Source organism: Marmota monax, unplaced genomic scaffold (genome assembly GCF_021218885.2).
Source record: "Marmota monax isolate L192 unplaced genomic scaffold, Marmota_monax_Labrador192_F-V1.1 WCK01_AAM20220418_F8-fsc00059, whole genome shotgun sequence".
Classification (NCBI taxonomy): domain Eukaryota; kingdom Metazoa; phylum Chordata; class Mammalia; order Rodentia; family Sciuridae; genus Marmota; species Marmota monax.
The window spans coordinates 906,070-924,621 of record NW_026693595.1 but is presented as its reverse complement, the minus strand read 5'-3'; the positions used below and the strand labels follow the sequence as shown (position 1 = coordinate 924,621).

General features: G+C 42.2%; 1 protein-coding gene and 1 pseudogene across 2 annotated transcripts in view; one reads left to right on the top strand and one right to left on the bottom strand.

Moving 5' to 3' along the window:
- Pcsk5 (proprotein convertase subtilisin/kexin type 5) overlaps window positions 1-18,552 on the top strand; it is a 449,712-nt gene that overhangs the window by 416,590 nt on the left and 14,570 nt on the right. For both annotated transcript variants that reach the window (XM_046459433.2, XM_046459431.2), the window contains one exon: window positions 15,002-15,102. In XM_046459433.2, coding sequence (XP_046315389.1) covers window positions 15,002-15,102 — 101 coding nt within the window. The remainder of the gene's footprint in view (window positions 1-15,001; window positions 15,103-18,552) is intronic.
- LOC124102968 (small ribosomal subunit protein uS8-like) lies at window positions 490-873 on the bottom strand (annotated as a pseudogene).

Below are 18,552 nucleotides of genomic sequence, written 5' to 3'. Positions count from 1 at the left end.
AACACTGAGATACATCCCTAGTTCTTTTGAGATAAAGTCTCAATGAGTTACACAGCTGGCCTCAAACTTGGGATCCTCCTGCCTGAGCCTCCTGAGTCTCTGGGATTACAGGCATGTGTTACCATGCCCAGCTTAACCCCAACTATTTTTGGTTTTTATTTTAAAACAAGGCTTCATGAAGTTGTCCAGGCTGACGTCAAACTTGTAATGCTCCTGTCTCAGCTTCCCAAGTCACTGAGATTACAAGGCATATGCCACTGCATCCAGCTACTATTAAAAAAATTCTGTAATCAGTTGCTTCATTTTTTAAAATGCTTTCAATATTGATGGGCATTGCACTGAATTTTCTCTGGAAGAGACCCTTTTTGTGTCCCTAAGTCATCCCGTTTGTGAACATGCATTTATATACAGCCCTTCAATGAGCATGCAATCAATGTTGTCCCCTTTTTTCCCATTGAGGCATCTTATTTGTATGTATGTTTTACTTTCCTAGAAAAAGAATCCCAGGATTTTCCCTCCTATGTGTTTTTGCCTTGCTTCTTTGTGGTCCATGATGCCAGTTGAGGCTGTCAATACAGTGAAACCAAACTGGCAGGATGGGAGCAGATCATTCTGCCATTTTTCTAGGTCTTTGAACTGCACATCAAATCTATAACTGACCCCTCCACACTTGTTTAACCTGCCTGTGAGGTTCACAACAACTTTCCTAGCTCTGTGGTCATTGATGATTTCAGATTCACCCATGTAACCAGACTTCATCATTATGGTTAGAAAATGGATGATGACTTTGAAGTACAGCCTAATAAGGATCTAGCACTTACCTCTCTTTTGGGCATTATTGATGCTCTTGAGAGCATCAGCCAGGACATTCATGCACACCGTTATGGAGACATGGAAATATGGCAGAAAAAGAGTAAATGTTCTTTATTTTTAAAGGTGCTTAAAATCTTTCTCCGTTCAGTCTCTTAAATTTCAGTCTTCACCAGACATGGTGGCACATGCCTATAATCCCAGCAAGATTGCGAGTTCAAGGCCAGACTTGCTTATCAAGACCCTGACTCAAAATAAAAAATAAAAAGGGCTGGGAATGTGGCTTAGTGTGTAAGTACCCCTGGGTTCAATCCCCAGTACCAAAACAACAACAAAAACAGTAAACTTTCGTTTTAACTCTTCTTCTGTATATTCTAGACCCACCTGGGACTACACAGAGCCACTCTAGAGCCACCAGATATGCCATGCTCTTTCATGCCTCCTCATTCCTCTTCCTGAGGAACAGCGCTCTAGGGAATTCTCAGAAACTCAGCTTGGACAACAGCTGCTCTGCGGAGCTTCTCTTAGCCCTCCCAAAAGTCATCTTCCTCCTTCTTCCTAATTCTGGAGTTGAACAATTTATTGCAGCAATTTTTTTAGATTTTAATTAAACACATCCTTCTCTCCTACTAATAGTTTCTCTAGTGTGAGCAAGGATTATACAACATTCATTTTGTGTCCCCTGCTTAGTCCAAAGTGCAACACATAGTAAGTACTCATAAAGCATTGAATAAACGAATACACATGTAGGAAGCAAATTAATCCTAATGTCTTTTTGTAAATTGGAAAATGTTCAGCTATTAGATCTTCAGATATTGCTTCTCCATCCTTTCTTCCAACCTCCTTTTCTAGAACTCCTACTAAACATAATCTAGAGTTTCTTATTCTATCTTCTATGTCTCCTTCTTTATAGTTTATCTCTTTGACTGCTTATGACTTCTACTAGAATAATTCTTCAGCCTCTGTTCTATTTCCCCTCTGTTCTATTTCTATTTGTTTCTGAGTGTGTTTAGTCTAAATTCCACACCATTTATTATATTTAATTTAGGTGATTATTTTATTTTTAAGATATTAATCATTTCTTTTTATGCCTATTTTAATTTTATATTTTCCTGTTTGTTTCATAATTTAATATATGTGTGGATGTTATTGCCGCAGTCTGGCTGGGCACAATCAGGAGCCACTTGTCAAAAGAAACTAACTTTATTTTTAGAACCACACACGCCAAACAAAACAGCCTCTCAGGAAAAACCCTCAGAGCCTCAACTGCCACCACCGGCTTTCCACAAGCCTCTCTCTCCCACACAAGCTTCTCTCCACCTCCCACAATCCTCCTGCTCTTGAGGCTGATTGGCTGGGTCACGTGGGCGGAGCCAAAAAAGTCCCCCAATGAGCAGCTCCGTGGTCTGAAAGGGCAGGGAAACAGCCCAATGAGCATCACCGCAGAGGAGCCAATCAGCTAGATGTTGCTGGGGCCGCTGTGAGCCAATCATCAGCCGGCAGCTGGAAGTTTGCTGGGGCCCCTTCGGCTGTGGCTCTTAACATCTCCCCCTCTCTGTTTAAACAACGAGCATGTGGCTTAGGGACCGTGCCTGCCTTAGGTTGTCCAATAGTACATATGGTCCTTAGGTTGGTACCATTGCAATTGGATCTTACCCGTCACTGACTACCGGTCCAGTATACAGCCACACCTGTGGAGAGGTCTTTGTACCAGCGGGGGGGTGAGGTTCTTTGCCTCACCTCTGTTGGCCCCCAAATTTTAGCTGGACGATCATGACAAGCAGAAGGGAGGAAGATACACCAAGCCAATTGATGGCTCCTTTTGGAAAAATTGTACCACCAATGACATCATCAGCAAAAATACCCCAACACTACCACAAGTCGCTGCACCAACAGATAGTTCACAATGCATACAGGTGAGCTCACAATGTGTCCAGGCAAGTTCTGCAAGCAGTTCAGTGATGGCTATTGTAGAAGCTGTAGATTGGTTTTATCTTTGACTTCACCAGCACTGGGATGAAGATAGGAATTCTGGCAATAATGGCTAAAGAAAAAATTATGTAACATTAGAGAAGGCACTAAAAGAAAACAATTTTCTTAACAATTTACATTGTCTTCACCGACACTGGGATGAAGATAGTAATTCTGGCAATAATGGCTAAAGAAAAAATTATGTAACATTACAGAAGGCACTAAAAGAAAACAATTTTCTTAACAATTTACATTTTCTTCACCGGCACTGGGATGAAGATAGGAATTCTGGCAATAATGGCTAAAGAAAAAATTATGTAACATTACAGAAGGCACTAAAAGAAAACAATTTTCTTAACAATTTACATTTTCTTTAAGAGAATTATTAAATATAATGAAAAGGAAAGGTGAAAGTAAACAAACAGATCTGTTAACCTTCTTTTTTGTTTACATATTAAAACAATCCTCAACAGTTGTTTACCCAATTTAAATTAAACCATATAAATCATGTGAAAAAAAATATTTGGATCCATTTTATCATGAGCGCTCATCATATATGATATATGGACATACGTACATTCAAACATATAACACAAAACACAAGTGTGCACACATAATATAATACATACAACACATAACGTTATAGTAAAGGCCTTATAACTTTTTACAGGTGAAATCTCCATTGCAATGTTTAAAAACTCTATAGTCAAAAAATAGAATTGATCAGCAAAACATTAACCTAGGTCTGTATGAGCTCAAAAAACCAAATAGAACTTCATGATATGGCAAAGGGCAATAATAAAATAGATATTGAAAAAAGCATCCTGGTTCTGTTGCAGATGTAAGAATAGCCAAACTGGAGTTTTGGATATCAGTTGTTATGGATTTGAGCCAAATCATCTTCTTTTTGGTCTGTAGAAATCGCTTTAGTTAATCTTTCTGGAATCCAAATCGGCTGCTGTTCTCCCTGTGGAAACACACAAACAGACCCCCGACTCCAGACAATTACTGGGTCAGGACCTTTCCATTGTCCTGTTAGAATATCCTTCCAAAGTACCTTGGGCTTATGCACATTTTTTGGACACATATGCCTTTCCGCAGCACTAAGTCCTGATGAATCCAAATTTAAAAAGTTTAGAGTAAAAAGGGTTATTTTAAGTTTATCTTTGGGGAATATATACCCCTTCCCAATTCCTTCTTTTTGCTTTAATAAGTACATTTTAATAGTTTGATGAGCTCTTTCAACTATGCCTTGTCCCTGTGGATTGTATGGGATTCCTGTTATATGAGTAATGCCAAATGTTGAGCAAAATTGTTTAAAAGAGGTAGAAGTATAACCAGGGGCATTATCTGTTTTTAACTGTTTTGGAACACCCACAGTGGCAAAATTTTGTAAGCAATGAGCTATAACATCTTTAGTTTTTTCTCCGGCATGAAGGGAGCCCATCAAAAATCCAGAAGAAGTATCAACTGTAACATGCAAATATTTTAATTTTCCAAATTCTGGCAAGTGTGTGACGTCCATCTGCCAAATATGGTTAGGTATCAATCCTCTAGGATTGACTCCAAGATTAACTTGTGGTAAAAAGGTCACACAATTTTGAGATTGTTTTATTATTTGTCTAGCTTGTTCCTTAGTTATTTTAAAACGCTTTTGTAAAGTATTAGCATTGACATGGAACTTTTTATGAAAATTTATAGCTTCTTCTAGTGTAGAAAAAATATGTATGTCATGTGTAGTTTTATCTGCTAAATCATTGCCCAAACTAAGGGCTCCAGGCAATCCTGTATGTGCCCTGATATGTCCTATAAAGAATGGATCTTTTCTGTCCCAGATTAGACTTTGTATAGTGGAAAGCAAAGACAAAACAGTAGAAGAAGGGGAAATCCTACCAGCATCTTCAAGAGATACTATAGCATTAACTACATACTGACTATCAGAAAATAAATTAAATACAGAATCTTTAAACATCACAAAAGCTTGTAAAACTGCATTAAGCTCTACCTTTTGAGCTGATTGTTTGGGTACTAAAAATGTAAAAGTTTGATCAGGGGTAACTACTGCTGCTGTACCATTATTTGACCCATCAGTGAATATATTTGGAGCATTCATGATAGGTGTTTTTCTTGTCATTTTTGGAAAAATTACAGGATGCAATGACCAAAAAGACAATAAAGGATTAGATGGTAAGTGGTTATCAAATGAAACATTAGATTTGCACATGATTGTTGCCCAAGTATTTAACTCATTAGCTAACTCATCAATTTGATTCATAGTATATGGAGTAATAATTTTATTGGGAGAAATTCCAAACACTCCCTTTGCTGCTTTTATTCCTTTGAGTATTAATTGTCCTACAGCCTCAGGATACCTAGTAAGAATAGTGTTAGGAGAATAAGATAAATGTATCCATAATAATGGACCTTCTTGCCAAAATACTCCTGTAGGAATATTTTTTGTTGGTAGTACAATAAATAATAAAGGCAAACTTATATCAATTCTATCCAAATGCATATTTTCCATATATGTTTCAATGATTTTTAATGCCTTTCTTGCTTCAGGCGTTAACATTCGGGGTGAATTTGGATCTGATGGACCTTTTAGGATATCAAATAAAGGTCCCAACTCTCCTGTTGGTATACCTAAATAAGGCCTTATCCAATTTATGTCTCCTAATAACTTTTGAAAGTCATTAAGTGATTTGAGTTGATCTACTCGTATTTGAATTTTTGGTGGACGGACCATGGTTGAGGATAATAGAACTCCTAAATAATTAATTGGAAAATTTAATTGTACTTTATCTATTGCTATCTCTAGATTATAATTTTTTAATACGTTTGTAAGTGTGGCATAACATTCTAGCAATGTGTTTTTATCTTTGTGTGCTAATAATACATCATCCATATAGTGAAATATTTGTAGTTCAGGATTTTGATTTCTAAGTGGCTGGATTACTTTGTTAACATAAATTTGACACATAGTTGGGCTGTTAGCCATCCCTTGAGGGAGTACTTTCCATTCATATCTCTGATCAGGACCTTCATGATTCAGTGCAGGGATAGTAAATGCAAAACGTGGACTATCCTCAGGATGAATTGGAATTGAAAAAAACCAATCTTTAATATCTATAACTAAAACATACCAGGTTTTTGGCAAAGCAGACAACTGAGGAATCCCTGATTGAGCAGGTCCCATAATAACCATCTCATTATTAATGGCTCTTAAATCTTGCAATAATCTCCATTTACCAGATTTCTTTTTGATGACAAAAATGGGAGTATTATGGGGAGATACAGAAGGTTGTATATGTCCTTCCGCTAATTGTTGTTTGACCAGGTCATGGGCTGCTTGTATCTTTTCTTTAGTCAGGGGCCACTGAGGGACCCATACTGGTCTTTCTGATTTCCAAGTAATTTTTATTGTCTCAGTGGCCCTTTCTGAAAATCCAACCCATGTCTTTCTGTTCCTTGATCTATTTGTATTGGTGCTGCTATACCTTGTTCTTGTTTTTCTAATCTTTTTCCTTTCCTAAAACCTTGTCTAGTCATAATAGTGGGTGCATTTTGGTTGATGTTATTTGTTAATGTCAAACCTAATTGATCTAGGACATCTCGTCCCCATAAATTTACGGGAAGATGATCCAATACATATGGCTGTATAGTTCCTTCACATCCTTCAGGATCCTTCCAATCTAATACCATTGCACTTCTATGGGGATTAGTCGCCACTCCTAGGCCTCGAAGCGTTTGAGTGGCTTGTTGTAATGGCCAATGTTTTGGCCATTCTTGACGAGAGATGATGCTAAGGTCTGCACCTGTATCCAGTAGCCCATTAAATTCATGTCCTTGAATATTTAGTTTTAGCATGGGGCGAGAATCTAAATTTAAAGAAAGCATAGCCCAATCTACACCTGTGGAGCCTAATCCCTTGGAACCTCTTTCTACAGTATGACTGGAAAATTTATCATGTAGGCTGGGTATTATTAGTAACTGTGCTATGCTATCTCCTGGTGAAATTACTGATATACCCTTTGGAGAACTGGCTATAATTTTTATTTCACCTTCATAATCGGGATCAATTACCCCAGGACTTATCATAAGTCCTTTTAGAGTAGAAGAGCTGCGTCCCAATAATAAGCCTACTGTTCCTTTGGGAAGAGGTCCTTTCACCCCTGTGGGAATGATTTGAACTCCCATCTCTGGAGTTAGTACTGCTCTGGCGGAGGCGCAGATGTCCAACCCTGCGCTCCCTCTGGTTTGTCTGATGAGGGATCTGATGGACAATGTGTCCTGGGCACTACCCTGATGGGGTTGCTGGGTTCCTCCAGTGCTCCTTATATTTGTGGTTTTGGGCCCCTGAGCATTGGGCCCCCCTGTCCATTTTTTGGCAATGGAGCCTGATGCCTTTCTCCACGATATCGTGGATAAACACCTGGTCCTTGTTCATTTTTTGATAATGGAGTACCCTCTATGGTGGTTTGAGAACGGCATTCATTAGCCCAATGTCTCCCTCTATGGCATCGTGGGCAAATACCTGGTATTCTACTCCTTTGATACCTAATTTTGTTAAACCCTCCTCCAATGGGGCAATTCCTTTTAAAATGTCCCGTTTGTTCACAATTGTAGCATGTTCTTGGCCTGGCATCTAAAGCCTGTTTTACTGCAGCTGCCACAATTTGCCCTTGTTCATTAATGTCTCTGGCATCTAAAGCCTGTTTTACTGCAGCTGCCATGACTTGCTCTTGTTCATTAATGTCTCTACATAATTTAATATATGTGTTTAAATCTTCATGTTTCCATGGTCTAATGATATCTCTGCACCAACGATTCACTTGCTCATAAGCCAGGTGTTTTAGTAATGGCATTGCTTGTTCTGTATTCCCAAAAACTCTGGTAGCTCTTTGAATAAGCCTATCTACAAATTCAGCATAAGGTTCATTAGCTCCTTGTATTACCTTAGATAATTGACCTTGTAAACCTCCATGTCCTTGTAAAGTCTTCCATGCCTTAATTGCATCTGCAGCAATTTGTGCGTATACGCCAGGATCATATGCAATTTGTTGCTGCTGATCCTCATAAGGTCCCTTTCCTAACAACATATCTAGATTTCTCTGAGGATAACCAGCTGCTGCATTTCGCCTAGCCGTCTCCTTGCAAAATTCCTCATTGGCAACCTTCCATAACAGGTATTGTCCTCCATTTAGCACAGCTTTACACATATTAGCCCAATCTGCTGGCATCATGTTCAAGTTGTTAATGGATTCGACCATGCTTACAGTGAAGGGTGCTTGAGGACCATAGGTTGTTACAGCCTCTTTTAGCTGCTTCACTGTTTTGAAATTTAAAACTTGGTAAAATCGCTGCCCTCCTGCCTCAAATACAGGGCATGTTAATATTTGAGATCTTGTCTCAGGATCCCAACTATCAACTGCGGGGGTTGGGGACCTCCCAGCATATGGAGGTGGCCTTGTTAGTTGGACACTTACATCCTCTGGTGATAGAAAGGTGTTAGTAGCAGTCTCCTGTTGTAACTTTCCCCCTGATGGCTTTTTCTGTTTTACACTTTCTTTCTCTGTCTGACTAGCTTGAGAGGCCTTCTCTTTTACTTGAATCTTTTCCTCTGTCTGACTAACTTGAGAGACCTTCTCTTTTACTTGAATCAATATGTCTTCTCCTTCCTCTACCTTTGTCTGAACTGAAGGCTTTGGACTAAGCAAACAAGATATGAACGTCCACAATGGCAATGTGCCAACTGGCAGAGTCCCTGGGCTTGTCTTTTCTATTCTTTTTAAATCTTCACCATGATGGTTCCATTGTGATATATTTAACAACTCCTCCTTAAAAAGCCATGGGCTACATTTTTGTATTGTATCAACGTATGCCCTGATTGTTCTTGATTTTACTGAGATGCCTCCTTCCTCTAACAATTTACTTAACACTCTTTCAGTTTGTTTTTTACTAATTTCTGATCCCGTATTTCTACTATAATATAACCCAACAAGATAACGCCTAACAAAACTGAAACTGAGTGAAACAAAATTGGAACAACACAAAATCATTATAATAGCCTCCTGAAATGTCCATCCGTCCTTTCTCCCTATCTGTTCCTCAGATGTGAGCGGTTTTTCTTCCATCTTACACATCTCCAGGGACAGGCAACTTAAAACAAAAGTGAAACAAAATAACAAAAGAGGAATCTTAAAATGGCTACCCATCCTCTCGCCCTGCCCTCAGGGGCGAGCAGTTCACTTACCCTCAGTCGCTCCCCGTACGGGCCACCAAATGCCGCAGTCTGGCTGGGCACAATCAGGAGCCACTTGTCAAAAGAAACTAACTTTATTTTTAGAACCACACACGCCAAACAAAACAGCCTCTCAGGAAAAACCCTCAGAGCCTCAACTGCCACCACCGGCTTTCCACAAGCCTCTCTCTCCCACACAAGCTTCTCTCCACCTCCCACAATCCTCCTGCTCTTGAGGCCGATTGGCTGGGTCACGTGGGCGGAGCCAAAAAAGTCCCCCAATGAGCAGCTCCGTGGTCTGAAAGGGCAGGGAAACAGCCCAATGAGCATCACCGCAGAGGAGCCAATCAGCTAGATGTTGCTGGGGCCGCTGTGAGCCAATCATCAGCCGGCAGCTGGAAGTTTGCTGGCAGCTGGAAGTTTGCTGGGGCCCCTTCGGCTGTGGCTCTCAACATGTTATGTCATTTATTTTTTAGTATCTTAAATATTAATTTTGAAGCCTTTGATAGACTTTTCGATGAAATTAATACTATCTGAAGTGAATTCATATTCTAATTGCTGAGTGTGGTTTGTGTGTATGTGTGTGAGTGTGTATGCACTAAGAATGGAGTCCAGGACCTTGCACAGGCTAGGCAAGCACTCCACCACTGAGCTGCATTTCCAGCCCTTGTTATCTTCCTTAACGTATTCTTTGGAGTGTTTGTCTAATGAGAGATTTTGTTTTGATTCTTTATTCTGCAACTCAGGAGGCTGAGGATCACAAATTCAAGGCCAGCCTCAGCAAATTAGTGAGACTCTGTCTCAAAATAAAAAGGTCTGGGGATATAGCTCAGCACCCCTGGGTTTAATCCCCAGTACCAAAGAAGAAAGAAAGAAACATTTTTATGGAGATTGGGTAAAACATTAGTGATATCATAAGCATAATTTGAAAAACTATACAATTTCTCAAATTGGGTTTCATATTTCCTGAATGATTTTAAGAATGATGGTTTTGAGCATTCCCAAGCTCAAAAGTTCATCAAACACAGTGTCCCTGATATAGTATTCCAGGGATTTCTGAGAGTGTTTGGGTGAATTCTGAAGACATCTGAGTGTTTGTGTCTTTTCCTAGATTTTGCTTAAACCCTGGAACTTGCCTATTTGAAGTTTTCTGTCTGTGATGCTCATTTGTTCTGTTATCCTTTCTTTTCACATCTCACATGCCCTTGAATGGAGAATCTGGTGCTGTCCTCTCGTGCTGCAACATGTAGATTACAACATTTAGGGACAGGTTTTTCTATTAGGTTATAACTTGGGTAGAAAAACAAAGGGTAAATTCCTTCTAAAATTATTAACTATCATACTAAGAAATGAGGATGCTTGAGAATAGCAGAAAAAGTTTGGCAACCCCCCAAAAAAGATATTTGTCAAATTCTATTTCAATCTTTTTGACCAATATTTTTAGAGTCTTTTTTGGGGGGCGGGGGGGGGTTGCTGAGGATTGAACCCAGGGCCTGTGCATGCAAGGCAAGCACTCTACCAACTGAGCTATATCCCCAGCCCTGACCAATATTTTTAGGATGTTAAAAAGAAAAATCATAATAGCACCAAGGACGGGGAGTGGGGAGACACAGCAAGCTCAGGCCTAATGTATACCTTTGTGTGCAACTGGTGCCTCCTTAATTAGTTCATTTCTTGCCTGTGCACACTTAACTTTTTAATTTATCCTCCTCATAAAATTGTTTGGAATAAAAATCCAGACTGGACAACCAAAGCCCCTAACTTTCCCAAGCTGCCCCTCTCTGTGTAGAGCGGTACGCACAGCCGGACCCAGGGGCTGGTCTGGATTTGTTGAAGGCATCCCAGGGGAGTCATTCTGAGGGAAAGCAGATGGTGAGCTGCTCTAAATTTTAAGGAAATGCCAAAATGCCTGTCTTTTCAGCCCCAGGGCTCCTTAGCAATAATAATAAATTTAGGGTCTTAAACATGAAAACAATAAAAAAAAATTCTGAAAATTAACAAACTTCACATTTGTGAAAGATTCTTTGTCCCTAAGTGTACAGATTTTGCAGTAAATCAGTGTTGGGTATGTAAATAGTCACTGATCTGTCACCCTAAGATGACAGGTACTTTAGGTATTACCTCAGGTCTGGGCCATAGCCAAATTAGTAGGAGTGAGGGAGGAGAGTGGCCCTCACATAGTTGCAGTTAGACCAAGAGTAAGTTCCAGTGTTCCATTACACAGTGGGGGTGACTATATAGTCAATAATAATGTATATTTCAAAATAGATAGAAAAGAGAATTTTGAATCTTCAAGTAAACAATAAATATTTGAGTTGAAGGATATACTATCCTGATTTGATAATTATATGATACACGTACATATGGAAACATCACATTGTACCTATAAAGTGTATAATCATATGTTGATTAAAAATAAAGTAAAGCTGGGCACAGCATCACACATGAGTAATCCCAGCCACTCAGGTAGCAAGACTGAAGGATCACAAGTTCAAGGCCAGCCTGGGCAACATTGCAAGACCCTCATTGTTATGGTTTAGATGTGTTGTTCCCCAAAAGCTCACGTGTGAGACAATGCAAGAAGATTTGGAGGAGAAATGATGGGGTTATAGCATTAATCTAATCAGTGAATTAATCCCTGGTGGAATTAACTGAGTAGTAACTGGAGGCAGGTGTGGCTTGAGGAAGTAGTTCATGGGAGCGTGGCGTGGCCATGGGTATATATTCTGTATCTGGAGAGTGGAGTGTCTCTCTCTCTGCTTTCTGATCACCATGTGAGCTGGTTCCCTCTGCCACACTGTTCCACCATGATGTCCTACCTCACCTTGATCCCCAAGGAATGGAGCCATCCACTTATGGACTGAGACTTCTAAACCATGAGCCCCTTCAATGAACCTTTCCTCCATTTAATTCGTTCTGATTGGGTCTTTCAGTGGCAGCAGCAAAAAAAAAAAAAAAAAATACTGACTAAAAAGAACTGGAGATGTATGTAGCTCAGTGGTATAGCACCCCTGGATTCAATCCCCAGTAAAAATAAATAATTAATTATTAATAATAAAAGACTCAGTGGTAATGCAAATACTTGGCATAAGTAAGGTCCTGGGAACAATCCTGAACAACACTAAAAAGAAAAAGAAAAGAACTCATTGTAATGTAACTAATTTTAAAGTATAAATTTTGTGATCTAACCTTGTCCCTGCCTCCATCCCCCTTTTCATATCCTTAATTTAATTTACTATAAATTAACAAACTACAATTGCATGCATGGTGGGGTACAAAGTGATATTCATAAACACAATGTGCAAGGATTAAATCAAGCTGATTAACTCATCATCCATCACCTCAAATAATTATCAGTTTTTGGACTAAATACATCCAAAATTACTCTCAGCAATTTTGAAATTTACAATACACTGTTATTAACCATGCTGTATAATATATCTCAAAAAATGTATGTCTCCTGACTAAACTTTGTACTCTTGACCAACATCGTCTAATTCCTCCCACCCCCGCAGCCTCTGCTGGTAGCCACTCTCTGCTTCTATGAATTCCATTGTTAAAGACTCCACATGTAGGTGAGATCACATGTCATCCTTAATTTCTCTTCATTAAAAACATAGATTTTTGGCTGGGCATGGTGGTGTACCCCTGTAATCTCAGCAACTCAGGAGGCTTAGACAGGAGGATCATGAGTTTAAAGTCATTCTCAGTAACTTAGTGAGGCACTAAGCAACCTAGGAGGACTTTGTCTCTAAATAAAATATTTTTTAAAAAATGAACTGGAGATGTGACTCTGTGGTTAAGCACCCCTGAGTTCAATCCCCTGTACCCGCCCCCCAAAATTAAATCTTGTATTTAAAAAGGTTAACAGTAAGACGTTTAAGCTTTATTTTAGAAAAATATGAGAAAATGAAGAGAGGATCACATACCACAATCATGTTCCAGATGATACAAAAATTCTGTATAAAGCTAGAGCTAGAGCTACAGACCCCAACCTGAGGAGATACATCCTAAAGGTTTATTGTGTAAGTTATTGTTCAGAGCTCAGGATTCATTTTTGTATGGAAACAACAGTTCAAATTACTGAACTCACAAATAAGACAGGAAAAGTCAACTCCTTTTTGAATGTGAAGGACAGAACTCTTGGTTTTATGTCAAGTTCAACTAACCACCCTTCAGAGCCTGGTCCTGATGGAAAGATATATTTCCCGTTGCTCAAGTTCCAACTCGAAATGCCAGGTACATTCTATGCCCACCTCTCTTACACTCATTCTTTGAAACTTTTAGCAGAAATGCCAGGGCCTTTCCTCATAACATGAACTAGAGTTCAGGTCTCCTGTCCCCCAAATTCTTTCCAGAAGCTGTCCCTTGATACTGCATAAAAGGAAATATTTGGATCCATCATTCTTGGGATGTATGCATTGGGAAAAGGAGGTGTTGCCTCCACAGGAAACAGTCGATAGGTTCAGACCTCTTCTGTTTGATGGTTCATATGTTAAAGTGGATAGTGTGGTAGAAAGAGCACTGGACTGTGAGTCAACAAACCTGAGTTTGAATCTTGACTATTAAAATTACCTAAGTAACCTTGGATGGTTGACATTGCATGTCCACATTTGCATGTATGTGAAAATAATAAATAGGACTAGGGATGTAGCTCAGGGGTAGAGAGCTTGCCTAGCACACATAAGGTCTTGAGTTCAATCCCCAGCACCAAAATAATAATAATCATCATTAATAAACAGGATAGGATTGGGGTGTGGCTAGCAAGCACAAGACCCTAGGTTTGTTCCCATCGTTGAAGAAATGAATACGTACTTGCAAAGAATGTCATTTTTTTGCCCCTGTCCTGCTGAGGATTAGAACCCAGGGCTTTGAACATGCCAGGCGAGTGCTCTATCACGGAACTACATCCCAGCCTCAGGGTGTTAAGATTTCTAAGGAGAGATTTTATAGCCCTCAAGAGAATTTCAAAGGAATCTATCACCACTACCAGTCCCAAAATTAAGAATCTGGACAACATGATCTACTGAATATTTTTGTCCCTCAAACTTCAAATGAGTGCTGTCTGTATATTCATGACTTACTCAACACCAAGTACAAGGACCCTCCTCCAAATCAGCAGCCATCATCCTGCCCACTAATTAAACAATAAACAGAAGGACAATTAATGATTTTAGAAACTTTTTACATGATTTCTTATTCTCTGAAAATCTTTCTCTTGCTGTAATTAAAGATCTGTCATCCCCAATCTGCAGTTTCCAGCGGAGTCTGCCTAATTTGGACTAATTAGATAACACATAGGCCTTCACTTTGTCTTACAGGCTTTTTCCCCCATATCCTCAAGCAAGTCATCTTTCTGCTTCAAATTCTGGGGTTCTTGTTTGTTTTTGTTACTGGGGATTGAACCCAAGGTCACCTTACCACTGAAGATTCATCTCTAGTCCTTTTTTAATTTTGAGACAGGGCCTTGCTGACTTGCTGAGGCTGTCCTTGAACTTGCGATCCTCCTGCCTCAGTTTCCTGAGTTGCTGGAATTATAGGTGTGCACCATTATACCTAGCTCCTGCTTCAATTTACTTGACATAGTCCTTGTCCTTTAGTGTTCCTGACCAGATGGGGGCACATGCCTGTAATCCCAGCAACTCAGGAGACTGAGGCAGCAGGATTGCAAGTGTGAGTCCCTAAGCAACTTAATGAGACAGTCTCAGTGGCTCAATGGATAAGGACCCCTTGGTTCAATCCCCAGTACCAGGGGCGGGAAATGGAAAAGAAAGTCTAGAGATGTAGCTCAGTGGTAGAGCGCTTGCTTGTCATGTGCCAGACTCTGCATTTGATACCCAGCACACACACAAATACTACTACTACTACTACTACTAATAATAATAATAATAATAATAATAATAATAATAAAGGAAGGAAGAAGGAAGAAAGGGAAACTAAGGTTCAATCTAATAACTTGGAATTTTTTTTTTCTTTCAGGAAAAGGAGGATCGGATTGCTTGTCCTGTGTGTGGAACTACCACCTCATGGGTGGAATCTGCAACTCCGACTGTCTTGTGGGAAAATACAGAGTGGGAGAGGTACTGGAGAGCTGGGGCAGTGTGCTTTCTGCCATATATATATATATATATATATATATATATATATATATATATATATATTTATATTTGTACCAGGGATTTAACCCAGGGGCACTTAACTGAGCCACATTCCCAGCCCTTTTTATGTTTTATTTTGAGACAGGTTCTCACTAAGTTGCTTGGGGCCTTGCTAAGTTGCTGAGGCTGGCTTTAAACTCACAATCCTCCTGCCTCAGCTTCCTGAATCGCTAGGATTATAGGTGTGTACCACCATACCTGGCTTTCTGCCCTTTTTAGAGAGAATGTGAACTCAGTTTCTGCATATCATTCTGGGCAGTCAAAAAGTTCTAAAATTCCTACATTTACTATAATTTAGACCCAACATTGTGAAATCCTTCATGACATCATGAAATAATGGTGCTATTCACCTGTAGCCTTTATGTAAAGCACAGAAATCTAGAAGATCTAAGATAAATAATGAGATGTTAAGTAATGAGGACCTCAGAATGAACCCTACATCTGTTATTCATGACCACAGAAGTTTCAGTCTTTGTAAGACTATTACGTCAGAAATACAAAATCTCTTTTTTTTTTGAGAAGATGGCGGCGAGGGGAGTGCATTACCCCCGTGTGCTGCTTCACTGTGTGGGAGTATGACAAGTCAGGACGGCTAAAGGATATCTTTTTAGGAATTTCCAGCAATAGTGGGGTGCGCTGGAACCTGGAGGAAGGATTTCCATCGCACGAGGATCGGCTACGGGGACTCAAACGCGAGAGGTTTGTCGCACGGAGGGTAACACTGCTTATTCAGCAAATCGCCCCGCGGCTAGAGTCTGCAACGCGCGCTGGGATAGAGACGCAGGGTTACAGTGCTGCAGTTTCTGCCAGCCGCGCAAGCACCGCACTCAGGGCTGAATTCTGGGTTCGAGACGGGGGAAGGAAGCGGTCCATCTGGGTTCTCCACACCGGTCAGACCACAGAGGAGGCCAGCAGCCACCATGTTGGTAAACTGACGTCACCATACCTGTTTTCGACTGACCGCAGCTCATTCAGCCATAGAACAGGTAATTTCAGGCTGCAATTCGCCTGCGGCTTGCAGACAGATTGCTAGGGTTCAGCGCCTGGGTGCTTCTTAGAATCTGATCTTATCGGAGTGAACACCGAGCGCGGGGCGGCCGAGTTCCGGCTCCCGGAACCGTCCCGGAACCGCCCTGGCTCAGGGCTGCGGAGCCTGCGGAGGCTGCTTCTTGGACCCTGCTACTATCAGAGCAAACACCAAGCACTAAGCAGCCGAATTCCGGCTCCCGGAACTGAGCCCGCGGGGGCTGCTTCTTGGAGCTTACACTTATAGGAGCTTACACCGAGCACGGAGCGGCCGAGTTCCGGCTCACTGAACCGTCCCGGAACTGCCCTGGCTCAGGGCTGCGTAGCCTGCGGAGGCTGCTTCTTGGACCCTGCTCCTATCAGAGCAAACACCAAGCACTAAGCAGCCGAATTCCGGCTCCCGGAACTGAGCCTGCGGGGGCTGCTTCTTGGAGCTTACACTTATAGGAACTTACACCGAGCACGGAGCGGCCGAGTTCCAGCTCCCGGAACTTCCCTGGACTGGGGCTAGGAGCCCGCGGAAACTGCGTCTCGGTCCGGGTCCTGCTGAGGGCCGGTCAGGACTCACCCGTTGCTTGGGTTGCCCAGCAAGGGGAACGAAATGCTGCCATTCGCATAGGATACCAACATGGGAGAGATCTGATGTCAGCAGAAAGCGGTGGAGGAGAGATCTTCATCAATACCAGCGGTGACATAAGCAGTTGGTCTCCTGGTAAGGGGGGTGAGGCTCAGTCACCCGAGTCTCCTCAATTTGTCCTCGAGCCAGAGGGGAGGAGCCGGGCCGCCGCCAGCCCCCGGAGCAGGCCCAGCGGCTCGCCAGCGTGGTGACCGCGTGACCCCAATTGGAGAGGGGGCGGAGCTGAGCCGCCACCCACACCCGCCAGGTGGGCAGACCCACGACCCAGTAGTACATGGGCGTGGTAGGAGGGGCAGGGCAGAGCCGCCCTTCGCGCTTGCAAGGTAAACAGACCTGTGACAGCCTGGCGGGTCAGGCCCAGTGGCCTGCCAGTGTGGTACACACGTCACCCCAACTGGAGTAGGGGCAGAGCAGATCCTTCTCCCACACCCGGATCAGGCCCTGCCGGTGTGGTGGTCACGTGACCCCAATTGGAGTGTGGGCGGAGCGGAACCGCCACCCGTGCCCGCAGGGTGAGCAGACCAGTGATCAACCTACAGATCAGGCCCAGGGGTCCGCAGGCGTGGTAGGAGGGGCAGGGCAGATCCGCCGCCCGTGCCTTCAAGGTAGGCAGACCTACAACAGACCGGCGGATCAGGCCCAGGAGCCTACCGGCGTGGTACAAACACCACCCTAATTGGAGTAGTGGCAGAGCAGAGTCACCTCCCTTGCCAGGAACAGGCCCAGCGTCCTGCAGGCGGGGTAGTCACGACACCCCAATTGGAGTAGGGGCAGAGCAGAGCCTCCACCCGTGCCCGAAAGGTGGGCAGATCTGCGACCGACCAGCGGGACAGGCCCAGTGGCCTGCCGGTACGACAGACACATCACCCGATTTGGAGTAGGGGCAGAGTAGAGCTGCCGCCCGCGCCTGCAGGGTAGACAAACCTGCAACCTACTGGCGGATCAGGCCCGGTGGCCTGCCGGCGTGGTACACTCGTCACCCCAATTGGAGTAGGGGCAGAACAGAGCCGCCGCCAGCTCCCAGAACAGGCCCAGCGACCTGCGGGCGTGGTAGCCATGACACCCAAATTGGAATAAGGAGAGAGCAGAGCTGCCGCCCGCACCTGCAGGAAAGACACGCAAGCAGTATGAAAAGACAAGGAAAGAAAGGACCACAAGCAATGCAGGTCAACGCAACTTTAGAAGAGGTAACAGCTGCAGCAGATGGAATGTCAGATAAAGAATTCAGGATATACATGCTTCAGATGATCTGGAGTCTCAAGGAAGACATTAAACAGCAAAATCAGACAATGAAAGATCACTTCGACAACGAATTACGCAAACAAATCCAGGAAGCAAAGGATCAACTATACAGGGAGATAGAGGTTATAAAAAACAAGCAATCAGAAATCCTAGAAATGCAGGAAGCAATAAACCAACTTAAAAACTCAATGGAGAATACTACCAGCAGAGTAGAACACTTAGAAGATAGAACATCAGACAATGAAGACAAAGTATTTCAACTGGAAAAGAACATAGACAGCTCAGCAAGACTGTTAAGAAACCATGAGCAGAACATCCAAGAAATATGGGATAACATTAAGAGACCAAACTTAAGAGTCATTGGGATACAGGAAGGTACAGAGCTCCAAACCAAAGGAATGAGCAGTCTATTCAATGAAATAATACAAGAAAACTTCCCAGACTTGAAGAATGAGACAGAATCCCAA